Below are 17,343 nucleotides of genomic sequence, written 5' to 3' on the forward strand. Positions count from 1 at the left end.
CTAGGCAGTGGTGTTTGGGCTTTCCTTTGTGTTAGTGCTTCTTTTGAGGAATTCTGTGCGTCTTCCAAAACTAAAAAGTATCAGGGAAGTGGTCTACTCTTGGGTTTTTGTTTGGGGGGGTTTTTTTTTGTCTTTTTGTTTGTTTGTTTTTGTAAGAATAGGGCAGTGTGTTGTGTGTGTTGTCACTTGAATTGTTCTACTTGAAGATATTTTTAGCTTAATGATGATGATGATGCTTGTTGCATTTGAACAGATATCTGGAAACATGGCTACTGAACATGTTAATGGGAATGGTACTGAAGAGCCTATGGATACTTCTGCTGCAGTTACCCATTCTGAGCATTTCCAGACATTGCTTGATGCTGGTTTACCACAGAAAGTTGCTGAAAAACTAGATGAAATTTACGTTGCAGGTAAGACGTAAAACTTGCAAAACCACACTTACAATATCTTATTGGATTCTGCTGTCTTTGGGCTAAAATAGCAACTTTTTGTGGTTTCCAAAAGTATGGGAACTGCAGTCTTAACCAGAATTTCTGGATGTTTTCCATTCAGTACTTTAATTAGTTGTAGTATTTTTCAGAGAAAAGTCTTGGGCCACGCCACTTGGGATGAGGGTTGGGAAGGAGGAAAAGTATGCAGGTGACCATAGCAGCAGCTGGAATAGGCAACAGAGGATTTTTAGGAGGAGTAAGTGATGTGGTCTTTTTACAGTAGCTGTAGGTAGCTGTAAGTAACGGAAACCTTGGTATTCATCTTCTCATCTGATACTTCATGACATAGTATTTGGGCTTATGGATGCAAAGGTTATTGTATTGGTTCTCTCAGACATGGCAATAACTAGCATTTTTTAAGCTTGATTTTTGGATTGTGGTGGTCACTTTTAGTGCTACAGTTTATTTGGTTTTATAGTCTTCTCAAAATGTACCAAGGTACTATTGCTAAGTCAGCTAAGTCAGGTTTTGATAGATGCTTCTGAATTCAGCTTCAGGATATTGAAAAGAAACTTGGCCCATGTAACATCTGGTCTTCACAGAAGTCAAACAAATACATAAATGCAGTAACTGTTACTCTGAATATTAACTTTTTGGACACTTTTTGATGGAAAAAAAGGTTAAATACATGTAAATATTTACCTTTAAGAGGACTAAGTGATTTCTTAGATATAGTAACTTACGTTGTCAGTGATTGATTTAGCGGTCACTGAAATGTGTTAGACGTGTGAAATGTGGTTCAACAAAGATTGCTACCCAAATCTCATTAGTGATTTTTTTCTTTTCTCTAGGACTAGTTGCACATAGTGATCTAGATGAACGAGCTATTGAAGCTTTAAAGGAATTTAATGAAGAAGGTGCATTGGCAGTGCTTCAGCAGTTTAAAGACAGTGATCTCTCACATGTTCAGGTAATGCTAAGCAATTTAAAATATAATTGTTGAGGGATAAACTGCTAGTTGACTGGCAAGAGGTTTGCTTAAGTCTCTTCGATGATCCATATGTGATATGTAAAATGGGCGCTATATTAGTTCACCGTAAAATTAGATTCTGGCTTGTCATGTTTGCAGAACTGAAGATTAAAATATCTTTTGCAGAACAAAAGTGCCTTTTTATGTGGAGTCATGAAGACATACAGGCAGAGGGAAAAACAGGGGACCAAGGTGGCAGATTCTAGCAAAGGACCAGATGAGGCAAAAATTAAGGTATGTGCCTAAAAGATAAAAGTTATGCAGTTTATCCGTGGTTTTTCAAAACTGTTGTGACAGATACCTTGTGACAAAAGTTGATTATTTTGGAACTGTGCTTTTCTAAAAAAGGCTGATTTAGATTATTTGTCATTATTTGAAAGCTGTCACTTGCATTTTTATCTTATGCTTCATCTTCAAGAGGAAATTATGCTTCATCTTCAAGAGGAAACTTAATGTATGGTTAATTACTGGAACTGAATGTATATAAAATTGAAAAATATTTGACAGTTTGCTTTATGTCTAGTTGAGACAGTTCTACTATTTCACAGTTAAAAGTTTTCAGGAACTTAACAGCATAGATTTTTTTTTTTTCTTCAGTTCAGCTTTAAAGCAACTCCACAATAGGGAGGAGATACGATGTGTCTGAAAAGACAGATTGCAGTGGCTTTAGGATTTAGCCAACTTCTTATGACATAATCACTGTTTTCATAAACTGTACCCCAAACTGTCTTAGTAATGGACGTGTTATTTCTTGGACCGAGTCTTCTGCTAGCAAGGTACTCCTGTCTCGAGAGTTAGACATACTATGATTTATTTTAAAATTCCATGATGAGCAGCTTTACCAGGGTTTAAGGAAAGGAAAACCACCTAAGCATGCTTAGTTGATGTCTTAAAAAAAGAGAGAATCTTTCATCTTTAACTTTTCATGTATAAACTACAAAATGAATGTGCTAATATATTAAAAATGACTATGTAGCTTGCAAAACTAGAAAATCTTTTTCCTCCTGACTTTGAGGCTGGGATACCATTAATTACAAATTTTAAAGAAAGAGTTTTGTCACTGCCTCATAAAACAACAACGATACGAAGACGTAGTTTAACTAACTTAAAGTAGCATAGCTTTTACTGCTGTTGTCTGTAACATTTAAAATAACTTTCTAATTTTCCAGTTGTGAAATGATTCTCTCCTGGTTATAATTAGGCTTGTTTAATATGCTGTTTCTTTGTGTGTAGAGTGATTTGTCTTTTTACAAAATTATTAAGAAGGACTAATTTCAGTGGAGTTTCTCATTATATATTTGCATACTGAATTTCATCTAGCATTTAAAAGTGGTAGTATATCTATAACTGCAGTGATTGTAGTGAGGATCAGTTGTGCTGGGATGCTGTTGCGTGCCCACAAGGAAATTGAGGCACGTGGGGGGAGGATAGGAGAAAGGAGGTAGTACTGCCACCTCGGTGGTGGGATACCTGCAGCAGTCAGTACAGTGTTCCAGGGGTGTAAGCACTTAAACATGTGTTCTCTAACTTCACACTTATGAGTAATCTCATTAAGTGAAGGGAACTCCTGTGCGTAAATGTTTGCAGGATTGGACATGCCAAAGCAAGAAGTAGCTCAGACTGAGATCTTTCTCATTAAAGGGAACCTCACTATTCTATTATTTGGCCTCTTTTTTTTTTTTTTTTTTCCATGTGTGAGAATGAAGGAATTGGGGAAACTCTATGTGGATCTCTAGTTTTCTAGCAGTGTTTCTTACTTGACAGCTCTAATAATTGTTTTGCAAGTTTCTTGTTGAAGTACTAGCAGTAGGCTTGTTCGCCTGTGGGACTTTTAAAGCAGTACAGTTTAAGAGGAATTATAAGCAAGTCTGTTTGTGAATGAAGTGCACCTAAACTAGCTCAATTTGTATACCATTTTAAAATTTTAAGTTTCTTCCTTGAAGGCACTCTTGGAGAGAACTGGTTACACTCTTGATGTGACTACTGGACAGAGAAAGTATGGTGGACCTCCTCCAGAGTCTGTATATTCAGGTCAACAACCTTCTGTTGGTACAGAGGTAAGGAGATGTTTATGTAGATGTATTTTTACTCATTGGAAGTATTTTTTTATAAACAACGCTCTGTATGTCTGTTGTAGATATTTGTGGGCAAGATTCCAAGAGACTTGTTTGAAGATGAGCTTGTTCCATTATTTGAGAAAGCTGGCCCTATATGGGATCTCCGCTTAATGATGGATCCACTAACTGGTCTAAATAGAGGATATGCTTTTGTCACTTTTTGTACTAAAGAGGCAGCTCAGGAAGCTGTTAAACTGGTAAGTTTTCTTACTTGCATTTTTGTTTTTTTTTTTTAAAGACACTCTCTGTCTTATAAGCAGTTGTCCTGATCCTAATGCTTCAGATGAAACTGTGATTGTTAGATCATTTCATAAATCTCCACTAGGTGTTTTTTAAATATGTCCACATTGCATATAAATTTTAGCTGACTGTGTTAGGTACAGGGAAAAAAAAAAACAAAGCCAGTGGACTGCTTTTTGGTCCAGCTAGATGAGCCTTTATTATTAACAAATGTTGTATTAGCAGTAGTGACTTGGGAGGTGTTTGCATCTGGAGGAGTTGTGGAGAGAAGCTGTGCGTGGGGTGCTGTGGGAGGAGGGAGTGTCTGTGATTTCGGATTTGCTCGTGCACCAGCAGAGGGCCCCATGCTGGGAAAAGGCTTCTGACATCACAGCATTTCATAGGCTGCATCAGGTGGGAAATAATCACTCTGGAGTGTTAAGGACTGTTCTGTTTGCTGCAACTGACTGGAAAAGGTCATAGATCCTGACAGGTTAAAAAACATTTTCTCTGTTTTACACAGAAGTGTGAAATAGTTTGGTGTAAGGAATAGGCTACTCTTAACAAGCTTTCCAGGATTTATGGGTGAAGTATCCATCAGGAAAAAAGAGGGGGGAAAGAACACATCACCCTGATCCTTGCACTGCTCCTTTGTTTTCCTAGTTAAGTTGAATTTGCTTTTTTTTTTTTTTAGCTAGTTACTGCTACTTTGATATGGCCAAGATCAGTGTGCAGGTATGTCCCTCAGGGGTGCTAACCGTGCTCTTCCTGAGGTGTACTGATAGGGTATTCATCTAGTAGGGTTAAAGTCTCTGTTATGTAATCAGGTACATCTTCAACCATTAATGTACTCTATTGACATATTAATACTGTAAGTCAGCTGGTGGAGACAAATCAAGCTGAAGATGGACATGGGTTTTGAAAAGGTATAGAAATGTCTACAACAGTGGAAGTACAAAAATATCTGGTATATGCTGTTTAGCTTTTTAAATAAGAATGCTTGGTGTTCCTGTGCACAATCCATATATACTGAGGATAACTGTGTACACTGCTTTGTACTTTCATTGTCAACCTAGCTATTTATATCGAGTGTGAACTCTTTAAGTTATGCACATGACTTAGTAAAAACAGTGACTCAGATCAGATACGTTCTCAGAAGCACCTAGTAAATGAACAAAAAGGAATTTTTCTTCACTTAGCTGGTTTTTGCTTAAAGGCAGCATGATCTAGAAAGTCATTCAGGTGTTTCCATAAGATGTTAGATCTTAGCCTCAGTCTTCCACTAAATGACATAAGGGAAGGAGATACTTGGTATCTCTTTATATCTGATCTTTGATATGCAGGGGAAAAAAACTCCATTGTATTCTGTTTTTTCAGTTAAGTAGCCACTGAGTGTAATAGTAGAAAGGTGTTGTGGTTGATGGGTCAGTTTGTCAGCCTTCACGCTAACCTCTTGAGGGCAGGGTTAGTTTTAAATTGGATCCTGTGGCATTTGTCAGCTTTTGAATGGTTCCAGCCCTAACTGGCTGGCTAGTTTTAGTGTATAAGTTTCCCAAGTCGTCTAGGAGTGATTTGCAGGGGTACTATCAAAATATGGCTGTGGAGCTTAGTTGAAAATCATAGGTCTACCATTTGTATTAGTTACACATGCATGGGAGAGACTGCTTGAAAGGCCTCTTAGAAATGCTGAACCCTTTGTCATAGCCATTTTAATATCCCTAGTATTTTAATAGGTGATGTTATTTTTTGATGCTACCAGTAATCTTCTGATGTATATACAACCCAGCTTTCTGGACTCCCTTGGACAGGGGTTCTTCTGTTATATTATTTCCCATCTTCTTCCCAGAGCTTTCATTTTTTTCCATTCAGGACTCTGAAGTATAGCAAAAATGAGAATTAGAATCTCTGTATTGCTTGTAGGCTTCGGGGTAATAAGAGACAGCTATGAGGTTTTGTCAGTACCTACATTGCAGCAGAGAATAAACTGACCTGTCTTCAGGCTCCTGCAGTTGGTGTAACATATTTTGTGTACAATTCATATTTGTATGGCTCTTGTATAATCCACAGTCTTGATAGCAAGTTAATGTGAAATGGAACTAAAATTTTTGGATAAACTTTAAGTTCAGTTATCCTCTTCATTAACAAGGAGAAATCTTTTAAATTACGAGGTCGAAGCCTTGATTTTGTTGATGCATATGCGTTTTTAAGACACTTAAGAAAGGGGAGAATTCCCTGAATTGTGTTTGGAATGCTTTTGGGGCTTTGCTTGAGACAAAAATGGAGTGATGCTATGGCCGGATACTGAGAAGGCTTACAGGTTTGAACAGTAGTTAATTTTATGTCCAGTATTTAATCCAATGTGGTTAACTCTCGCTGGTTAAGTAGAAATGGCATATCAAATGTTCATAAAAGAAAGCACTGACTATCAGAAGTCTGATTTTTTAATTTCTTTTTTTAACCCCAGGCATTTTTTTCACTATTAACATGTTTGTGTTTACCTTCTGTTTTATACTGTTTGTTAGACTTAAAACTACTAGTGTGTTCTTTTGCATGTGTTGAATTTTCCTTCCTATTTTATATGAAGTTGTTAGATTTCAGTTTTGCAAAACATTTCTGAGTGATTAAGGTTACCGTGCACATGTACAGGATAAATACTTGTGAGGTGAAGCTTGTAGGAAAACATACTGAAAACTATAGTAGTATACAGTGTGTTTTTAAATAGAGCAGGTGTAAGCTTGATCAAAGCGCAGGTACAGGTGAACTATGCAAATATGCCCCTGAAAGCAGTTTGCCAGCTGTGCATAGCAGTACAACTTGTCATTTGCTGTTGGAAATAAACTAAAATCACTGGTGATAGTTTAAGTGGATAAAATGACAAGACACAGACCTAAGCATCTTTAGATCTGTTTGTGAGCAGGTTCTTAAAGAAGTTGTCAAAAAAAAAAAAATCTATTATAGTGTCTAGGGGTAGTGATACCTCTGTTACTAACTTTGGGCATTGATTCAGTGGTGACAGGAGGGGGAAGCAGTATGCTGACATAGCTAATTTGGTAGCCTGACTGTGTTGGCATTTTGCCCAGATCATGATTTGGGGCCTCTGCATGTCTAATCTAAGTTTACAGATAGCACGCAAACTGTTTACCTAAAAAACACCAACTTTATATTCAAGAGCACCTAATTCAGGACCGTTTTCTCTGTGTTAAGAGAAACGTACAATGAAAAGTAGTAGTGAATGTATTGCAGTATGAAAAAACTACTAGAAGCTACTGTCAGTGTGTAATTGCAATATGGTAGAATGTTTTAAAATTTTTATGTTATGAAATACTGTTTTATTGCTGTGAGTTGTACGAGAGGCTCTTTTTGGATTAAACGTGTAGCCAGACTTTGGTCTTAGACTTTAACAGAAACAATGGGATAGTATCTTCTATTATCCATATAGAATAGAATAGTTCAGTTGGAAGGGACCTGCAGTGACCGTCTAGTCCAACTGCCTGACCACTTCAGGGCTGACCAAAAATTAAAGCATGTTGTTACTGGCATTGTCCAAATGCCTCTTAAGTGCTGACAGGCTTGGAGCATCGACCACCTCTCTTGGAAGCCTGCTCCAGTGTTTGACTGCCCCCTCAGTAAATAAATGCTTCCTAATGTAAAGAAATGTTTCCTAAAGTACACTTCAGTGAATGAAGGATCAGTTTGTGTCTTGTTTCCAGACTAATAAACTGTCAGAAGGTGCGTTGTTTGGTTTTTTGTTGGGTTTTTTTTGAGCTAGTGTAGTCTGTCCCTTCATTAATGTGAGTCTGTTTATTAGTGATTATAATCATACATATATAGTCTTCCTATGCAGCTGTCTTGTACTTTAAAATCAACTGTTCCTCTTGACACATGGGCAATAGATACAGAGATAGAGGTCTTTTGCTGTATCCTACTATGCTTTGAGACATAATTAGTTGGGAAAATGCCACTCCAAATCCATCTCACATGTACAGTTCTCCTTTTAGCTAGCTTTTGGTGCAGTTGACTAGCTTTGAAAATTTTCAGTGATGTAGTTTTGTTTACATGAGATAAATATAAATAAATATAATCACCTTGATTTTAATGCACAAAGCAAGAAGGGGTGTGGGAGAACTTGCTTATGCAGGAAGGTTTACCACCAAACACAGAGTAACTCATGGATTAAATAGCTAGATTAATTTTTAAAAAGCTATCCTGCTATTTGTCAATAAGATGTTGACCACAAAATACATTTTGCTAGCTAAAGAACTGTCTGTTGCAGGGCTTCCAGTTGGAAAGAGGTTGATGTACCACTGGTTGACCTCCCTGCTGCTTATTTGGATGATGCATGTCTGTGTCTGCATCTCAGTGAAAGGCATTTTTTGTCAACAGATGTCTACAGTAATACTTCCCCCCCCTTTAAACTGCTGACTTGTTCAGAGTGTCTTCTAAACAGTCTGTTACAGGAGAAATATTTGAACAGAAGTCTTGGGATTTCAAGTCAGTAGAAGGTTGTTCTTGGTGTTTACTATCTTCACATATGTAATATATGTGCTTTGTAAAGTATTTGCCAATTGCTCCTCCACATTGTGTGGAGAAGACCTGATTGTGACTCTCTGTTTTGTTAACTATGGAACTTTAGAATGGAATCTGACTTTCAATTGTAACTCCTCTTGTATTATACACAATTCAAGAATTCATAGATAAAATCTACAGAGGAACTTGCATTTTTTTCTGCACTGTTGTGAAGGGAAAAACCTTGACCTTGATGACTTGGACATAAGATTTACCTTTCATGGTTCTTTGTACTAAATATTTCAGAAAGAGGCTTGAACAAGAAGGGAAGAAAAATTGTTGGCTGAAATTGTGGAGATATATTGGAGAACATGGATATACTTCAGAACAGTTTAATATGCATCATAAGAATGTGTTAAGCTCCAAATAATTTAATATATTAGTAAATGCTATGTTTGCAAAAGTAAAATATTTAGTATGCTGCTGTTGGAGGGGAGTGAAAATTATCTGTAACTGATGGCTGCTCTAATTATTTTTCTTTCAGTACAACAACCACGAGATACGTTCTGGAAAACACATTGGTGTTTGCATCTCTGTTGCCAATAATAGGCTTTTTGTTGGTTCTATTCCTAAGAGTAAAACCAAGGAGCAAATTGTTGAAGAATTTGGCAAAGTAACAGGTAAGTCAATAATTGTGTTTTGTAGAGCTGAAGAGACATCAAACATGATCTGTTATTAATTCCCCTCACCATCTTTTGGCTTACGGTTGAATGATGATGAATCCAAACGAAGACCACTCAGCATTTGTCCTGACTTTTAGGTGTTGCTTTTTGGTTTTGTTTCCTTTTTTTTTTTTTTTTTAACTATTGTACTGAGGGCTGAAATATTTGTGATTAGACTAGATGTGTGGTTCCAAGTTTTACCTGAGAATAAGCATGTAAAGTTTAAAAAAGCCACTCAAAGAAATAGGTGGTTTAATTATTTCAATACTAATGGATGTTTTAAAACTTTAGGGCAAAACTGAAGTAGGTTGGAGAACGTAACTGGTTCTGTGCTTCAGAATTCTTAGTGATTTGATAAGGATCTCTTTTTGATGTAGACATATAAACTGGCAAAGGTAACATTTGATGGCTTTCTCTGTTACTGAATGATATACTTCAGGTTCCTTGGAGCAACACTGAAACTTTCTAGGTGTCTTAAAATCATTCAAGTTTGATCTCTTGTTGTTTAGACATACATGGAAAACACACGCTGATAAGTGGTGTGATGTAGGGATTTGAGAGGAGAACTGACAAAGCACAACTTTTGTCTGCCCTTACCTCTTCTTCATTCAGTTAGAGGAAAGGTACTCTTCCATAGCTACTAAGCTTTCTTCAGTTAATAAAAATGGAACCTAAGTCACAGAATCACAGAATGGTAGGGGTTCAAGGGACCTCTAGAGATCTAGTCCAACCCAACCATGCCAAAGGAGGTTGCACAAGATTGCATCCAAGCAGGTTTTGAATATCTCCAGAGAAGGAGACTCCACAGTCTTTCTGGGAAGCCTGTTCTAGTGCTCTGTCCCTCTCAAAGAAGTTTTTCCTCATCTATTCCTCGGGATAGTCTAATGTCTCTCTTTGAAAATACTGGTCTTGAAGGTAGGGAAATTTTATTATATATGTGGTCTCAAGAGTCTAGAGTGTTCATGCTTTTCTGGAACCACTCGTCAGATGCATACTTACCAGAAAGATAATCTCTACTTTATAATACAAATTCATGGATTGAAGCCATAACAAATAAATATTTTTCTTAATTCCAGAGGGTCTTACAGATGTCATATTGTATCATCAGCCTGATGACAAGAAAAAGAACCGGGGTTTCTGTTTCCTTGAATATGAAGATCACAAAACTGCTGCTCAGGCCAGACGTAGGTTAATGAGTGGCAAAGTGAAAGTCTGGGGAAATGTTGTTACCGTTGAATGGGCTGACCCTATAGAAGACCCAGATCCTGAAGTCATGGCAAAGGTAATAAAGCTATAAGGGAAACATAATACATTTAAAAGTGCCTTGTTCCAAAGTAAGTACTTCCTGATATTAGCCGAAGTTTAAATAGCATCTTCCAGCCTTCTTGGCAGAGGTGTTGCAGGTGAGATGATAAAAATATGAATACACTGTAGAACTGATGTGAATTTAAAAGCTATTGACTGATGTTATCTTGTGCTCCCAAGGCTGAATGTTGAAGATAATTCTTGCCACAATGGCACATAAGCCTGATATACTTAATTTCTTGCCTGGAAGTGGTGATGGTGACTCCAAAAATTAAAATGGTGTTTTAGCTTAATATCTGGAGGGATGGAAGTCTAGATACAATCACAGAACAAGCCTTAGTTCTTTTTAACCCTGGAACTTTTGTCTATCACTTTAGAATTAGAACATGTCAGCAAGATGCACAAGTGTATTTTGAAAGTTGCTTTTAGCAGTTACTTTTGAGAAGTTAGGCAATTATTTTGTCTTTGGAACTCTATTTTTAATTTTGGGGGGAGTTAATTCCGTAAAATACTAAGCCTAGTAATATTTTGGGTTTCACATGTTTCACTGAAACTGAAGCCTGGACTGTTAACGTTTTGAAGTACGTTGTAGCAGTTGTTTTATATGTGTGTGTGATACTTTGCCAGAAACGAATTATCTGAATTTTTTTTCCATCAGATAATGCCCAACCTTGTCTTTTTCAGTTATGTTGTGTAGCTGAGTTGTTTAATGGAAACTCCTAGCTAGCCCATATCCTTATCTCTTTCTCTTTGCTTGCTTTTCATCTGTGCTTTTACTCTCATCTGAGACACGTCACTTGCTGGAGTCCTACTTTGATGGACCTAGTAAGATAGCTTGGCTGGGATCTCCTCTTTGGTGAGCCATAAGGGAAAAGGGTTGGGGTGGGGGCTTATTTTAGGGAAAAAGCTGCTTTTGTAATGCAGTTATTACAGAAGCTTTTGGACTACCCTCTCTGCAGACTTGATTTTTCTTGCCCAGCATCATAGACTATCAGCAGTAGGGAGGAGTCTTGCAGGTAAAATTTGTCGAAGGTGGCACTTCCTATAAATATGGTGGCCTATCTATCTCTTCAGCTTCTTGGCTCAAAAGAGAAGAGACCTAATCCAGCAAACAGTTAAAATAAACGAGCAGGAACTTCTGCTGACATGACTGAATAGATGAGCAGGAAGTGATAGGGAACATAATCAGGTACCTTTCCTAAGTAAGTTTACAGATGTGGGGAGTGAAAGACTAGAGAAAGTAAAGCCTGATAGTGGTTTGCCTCATTTAACATACCATTTTTTTAATGTGTCAATGCCTTACGTTGTTTTGTATTTGAAATGGGACATAAAAAGGGAAGAAGCATAAATACAGAAAATGTGCAGAAAATAAACTTGTATACTTGCTGTGCCACGTGCCAAAGGTAGGGCATGGAGCCTGGGTTGAAGACATACGGAAAAGTGAGACTGCGAATGAGAATACTGAAAAAGTAGAGAACATCTAGCTTGTGTTTGAAGGCAGAAGTTGGGACAAGCATTGGTGTCTGACCTTTCTCACTGGCTGCATCCCTTAGTTTATTCTTGGAACAAGGCAAGTCTCTGCTCCAGTCTTTCTTGCACACTTACTGTACATTTGGAGAAACTGTTCACATCTGGCACTTCTGGAAGTGTTAGGTTTACTTTCTGTTCTTTATTGCTGCACCTGAGCTACTGCTGCAGTCAGTAATCTCCCAGATGTGAGCTGCAGGTTGACTACTGTTGTTTCTGGATACTGTCAGTCAGAGCAAAGGGAGAGCTATTGACCTTGTTGTCTTACACATTCCTGTGGTAGAAAACTCCAGAGGAAATAAGAGGAGTAGGTTGCTTTTATCAGAATAATCATCTGATTGGAGATTTTCTTGTCAGGATTTCTAGAAAAGCAGGTCTGTAAGAGCAAACTATGAGGAAGACAAATTCACCTTTGTAGCCAGAAGGTGAACAGCGTTGTTCTAAATACCTTGCAGAAGCAGCATGTCATTTCATCAATATATGGATAGCTACTAATTTAAATTTCTGAAATGTTTACTCGAGCCTTTTTTCCTTTTTCCTCTAGACTTTTGCTTAAGTGTTGTGGAGAGACCTGTATGGATGTATACTTAACATCTAAATGGGCTGTTAACGTAAATATGAAGTACCTTGAGTGTGATGAGGTAGAAAGCTAGATTCTGAAGCTAGACCTCGGTGCTACATGAGATTAGTGCTTGTACTGATAGATCAGAGTATGATTGTGTAAGTGGTTGATTTCTAGTCCAAAGTGAACTTTTCCCAACTTTCAGTAGCTGTGTTATAACTTAATTTCTCCTAGGTGTTATTTTGATGCCTCTTACACCTGTAGTGCGGATAAATAATACTTGATTTCTATAGCATGGCTGAGGCTACAGAGGACATTCTGGAGTGGCAGGGGGGGGGGGGGAATAAAGTCTTACACTTGTGGCTGCCTGGTAGATTACAGGACAGAAGACAGGGCTAGTAACCCTTGGAGAATATGGTAGTGAAGTCTGAAGTGTTTGTGCTGTAGGTAAGAGGAGGAAAAGGAGCAGATCCTAGAAGTTTTGAGGATAGTCTAATCTTAAGCAGTTTTAAAAGCGAGTTCTGCCTTCATGACAGTGCTGCTGTTGGCTGTGTTGCTTGTTAGGTGTGTATTCATGAATCCCCTTGGTGTTGTAATCTATAAGCCTTAAGGAAGAGGACTTCCTTCTTTCCACCCCCCGCTTCCCTCTTTAGATAGCTTAATTGAAGTAAAAATAGGTTCATCTTCTCTCAGCCTATGTTTTAACCCGCTTCTTAGCTTTGACAGCTTTGACTGGTTCAGCTAGCTGTACTTTTAAGCTGTAACATGACCAAAGGTGTTAAAAAATTTCAGCTGTTGAGGATTAATTGATTTGTCTACACTGGAAAAAAAATTAATTGCTTTTTAATTGTTTTAAAAAGTTATGTCAGTGCATCTTTCAACAAAGTGATGATTTTTGAGGTTTTTAATTACATCTGACACTGCCAGTCATTGCTGATTTATTAGTGAAGGTTACTTAGGGTTCCTCATGGTATTCTAGTTTTCATCCTTCCCTAAAGTACAAGAATAAGGAACATTTGTTTGAAAGTTACTGTTTTTTGAAACCATTGATTACATCACAAAACTTCCTGTAATTATTTTTAATGAAATAAGGTTAATGTAGCAATTAGGACAGTTTACTAAAAATGGTTTTTACATATGGGTTCCAAGAAATAAAGGTTGCTCTTACCATCAAGGCATGCAGAATCTTAACACAGGGTAGGAGGCAGTTTTCCTTTTGGAGCTGACTGTGACTTTTATAACCTCCTGAGAATCTGCAAGAGTAACTACTGCCAATGGCTAGAGTTGATGCACTGCATCAGATTTATGATCTGTAGTATCCCTTCTTCCAAACTCTGCATCCCTTCCTAGTTCAGCTAGCGAGTAAGACGAAGATTTACAGAAGTCTGTCCTGTTCATTTATAACTTAATTACATAGTAATTCTTATAAAAAAGGCTGCCTGAGTTTATTGAGTTCCTGTATGTGGTGGGAGTAGAGGTTATAGCTCTACTTGAAAAATCAAAGTATCCTTTCCTTGGTCTCTTCACACCCTGTGTGATTTGTGTTGACCTTCAGGGTTAGGAGCGGGAAGTCAGTGCTGCCATGTACAATGTTCACTTAATATCTATCATCAGCTAATTTGAAACCACTAGTAGCAGAGGGGATGTGAACAGAAGTTGCAGGTCTTTGCAGCTGATGTGCAGGTGCATCGTAGGAAGGTAAGACTGAGCATTCTTTGGCAGCAGGAGGTGATGAGACTGTCAGGGCAAGGTGGCAGCATATGGAAGGGAGTCTGCCCAGCAAGTCAGAGCAGCTTGTAAATTGTAAGAACTCATGGGTGATGTCGTGTTAATGTACAGTCATTTAGTGCAACCTCACTGTGGACGTAAGGACAAGTCTTTGAATAGTAATGGATCACTAATACATGCGATTCCTGGTGTCCAGTGTATGTTGTCTGCGGTGTTAAATAAGAGTCTAGTTTAAGACTTTGTCAGACTTCTCTGTATATTCTTTTATTGTAAGCAGTTGGTGGCTGATGAAACTTCATATTGATGATTTAGTCACTGTCAGGCAGTTAACAGGGCGTATCTCAGTAGTTGAAAGATCACCAAGCTCTCTGATCTTACAAGCTGCATGGCAGTCTTTGTGGAGCTTAAAAGCCATATTGCATACTTTAGAGAGCTGGGGGAGGGAATAGGCTTTCATAGTTATTTGGAGGTGGCTGTTCCTCAAGGGACACAGTTTGATTTGTCAAAGGGTGATTTGGCAGTGTCAGCCTTAGTATCCCCTTCTGTGTTCTCTCTTCTGGTTGTGGATTCCAGTCACTGCGTGCTCCTCAGGCAAGCACAGTCCTCATGCTAGGTACTTGGTGTAGCTATAGCATGGGAGCCACAAATTAAGCAGCTTTAAAGCTACAGGCCTGTCACCTCTGACCTAGATATTATAGTGATGACTGTTCTGCAAATACCTGAGCAAAAACCTGTCTAAACAATGAAATGTTTTGATAAGTTAATTACTTTGTGCGTAACCAAACCTGGTTGCCTTCTTTCAAGTTTGAAAGTGTTCAGAGTTGAAAATTACTGCTGCTAGGATTCTTTTAAACATTAACACAAATTGGATTGACTTTCAGGATACTAATACTTATGTAATCATGTTTGAAAACATTTAATATTGCTGTCAGTCAGTGAGTTTTAGAACTGACTCATGCTGTATGAATATGTAAATATACATATTCATGTATATGCATATAAAACACTGTACATAAAATGCAATCATGTTTTCAGTACTGCCAATAGTAATGACTTGCAAAACTTAATTTTGTGGTTTGCAAGTAGGTAATACTTTTCTAATGAATTTTTTTGTTGTCATTTTTTAAGGTAAAAGTTTTGTTTGTGCGCAATCTTGCCAATACTGTAACAGAGGAGATACTAGAAAAGGCCTTCAGTCAATTTGGAAAGCTAGAGCGAGTGAAGAAGCTAAAAGACTATGCTTTCATTCATTTTGATGAACGGGATGGTGCTGTAAAGGTAAGTGAAGAGGACTGTAGCCGTATGTAAGTAGTGACTAAACATAACATTTAGAAGCTGTGTAGTTCTTTTAACTTGAGAAAAAGCTTACTCTGGAGAAATGGTAACACATTGTCACCAAGAACTTTGTCCTCTCTGGGTGTCTCCTAGGCAGGCACAGTGGCTAGCTTGAAAAGTGGATCTTAGGTGCACCTATCAGAAGTAATTCTGCTGATGAGTATCCAAGGTTATAATTTGAAACTGAAGTGCCAGAAGTTGCATGAATCTTCTCACCAGATGATTGGTAGAATCTAAAGCAGTTTCTGTAGGGCAGGTGATAAAAACTTAGTTTTTTTTTTTTTTAAATTTTCCAGGAACAGAATGACTTCCTTTTATGGTGTGGAATAAGCACCATTTCTTTTTTGATGAGGGGTGCTGGATAATTGAGTAATTGTCATTCCTGGATTTTACTAGCCTGGTCTTGATGGTTTTTCTCTTGTCATCTGTCATTTGGAAGGGAAAGTTTAATTCCTTTCCTGCCTATAGTCTGTTTTTTATCTTCTGTGGGAGGATGCAGTATACAAAGGGGTTAAGTTTTTCTTACTCATACAGATGCCTTAAAGCAGACGCTTAGGAAGATGATGGAAAGAGTATTTTCATAGGATATGTATCCCATCAAGGCTTAGCCATGTAGAGTCCCTAAAAGTGGTACAATCTTTAGGATTCCCCTGCTTGAATTTAACTTGTAGCAGTTACTGAGACCTGTGAGAATTGTACCTGGGGGTGGGAAATTACTGTTGTCAGTTTCTGTTTTCTTTTGGTGGTGGTAGTTTGGTGAAGTTTTTTGGGGTTTGGGGTTTGTTTTGTTGTTGGGGGTTTTTTTGGTGGTCAGAATAAGAGTGTTAAATTCTAATTTTTGGCTTCTGCTTTTAAAATAAAGTTATGTTTATTACAAATAAAATAAAGGCATAAAAACATATACTGATCTCTAGTTTTAGTAGTGTTTGCATGTGTACTGACAGTAGAGATTTATTCCCTTATTGCAAAATCTGTACTTTCAGAGGACAGTTCTGTCACTTCATTAATTGAAACAGCTGGCAAAGATTGAAGCCTGTTTACAGTTTTGAGTGGAAGATTTCTAAACTGATACATGCAGTCTTGGCTTTGAGAGCCAAGTTAAGAGGAAATGCATAACTCTGGAACCCATGATACTTTGCTGTCTGATTAATTTTTTTTTTTTTTTTTTAGCTTTATATTGTTATTTTAGCTCTGGATAACAAATTTGAAAATGCATGCTCTTAAAGATAGAATAAAATTAATAACTTCAGATATGCTTAGAAGTATATTTAAAGTCTGGTTAATTCCTTCAGGCAATGGAAGAAATGAATGGCAAAGATTTAGAGGGAGAAAACATTGAAATTGTTTTTGCTAAGCCACCAGATCAAAAAAGGAAAGAACGGAAAGCTCAGAGGCAAGCGGCTAAAAATCAGATGTAAGTGTAAATGCATGCACATACACTCTATTACTTCTGAAAGACATGTACACTCCTACAAAATTAGAGCTTCTGGGTATTTTAGTAGGTATACTACATATATATATAGTATACCTACTAAATATATATATATATACTATACCTACTATACAGGTTTTCTTGCTTCTCTGAAAACGTTGGATTCAAGTTGTTTGCATTTTCCTTAAGATCTAGTAGGAGTGTTGGTGAGAATTCAGATACTGTTTTTCTGTGCTCATTGAGTCTGAGAGCACCAGAGGAAACGCTTGAAGGTCATGAAGCCTACACACTTCTAACTTTTTATTCTAAACTATGTACTTCTGTACTGATATATCACATCAATGAAGTTAGCAACATGTGTTCTTCCCAGTGGGCTTAGCAGTACTGGCACCGCCCTCCCTGTTTAGTAAAGTACTCATTGAAAGG

The 17,343-nt window shown here is 37.6% G+C and overlaps 1 protein-coding gene across 6 annotated transcripts in view; it reads left to right on the plus strand.

Annotated features, from left to right (window-relative positions):
- The first annotated feature begins 256 nt into the window (after positions 1-256).
- Positions 257-17,343, plus strand: part of SYNCRIP (synaptotagmin binding cytoplasmic RNA interacting protein) — a 24,238-nt gene continuing 7,151 nt past the window's right edge. For 3 of the 6 annotated variants that reach the window (XM_010166034.1, XM_010166035.1, XM_010166031.1), the window contains exons 1-9: positions 257-413; positions 1,286-1,404; positions 1,591-1,698; positions 3,408-3,521; positions 3,602-3,778; positions 8,851-8,986; positions 10,105-10,310; positions 15,279-15,428; positions 16,778-16,899. In XM_010166034.1, coding sequence (XP_010164336.1) covers positions 266-413; positions 1,286-1,404; positions 1,591-1,698; positions 3,408-3,521; positions 3,602-3,778; positions 8,851-8,986; positions 10,105-10,310; positions 15,279-15,428; positions 16,778-16,899 — 1,280 coding nt within the window. In that variant the 5' untranslated portion in view covers positions 257-265. The remainder of the gene's footprint in view (positions 414-1,285; positions 1,405-1,590; positions 1,699-3,407; positions 3,522-3,601; positions 3,779-8,850; positions 8,987-10,104; positions 10,311-15,278; positions 15,429-16,777; positions 16,900-17,343) is intronic. The other 3 variants (XM_010166037.1, XM_010166032.1, XM_010166033.2) reach the window with 2 other exon arrangements.

This window comes from Antrostomus carolinensis, unplaced genomic scaffold (assembly GCF_000700745.2).
Source record: "Antrostomus carolinensis isolate BGI_N321 unplaced genomic scaffold, ASM70074v2 scaffold29394, whole genome shotgun sequence".
NCBI lineage: Eukaryota > Metazoa > Chordata > Aves > Caprimulgiformes > Caprimulgidae > Antrostomus > Antrostomus carolinensis.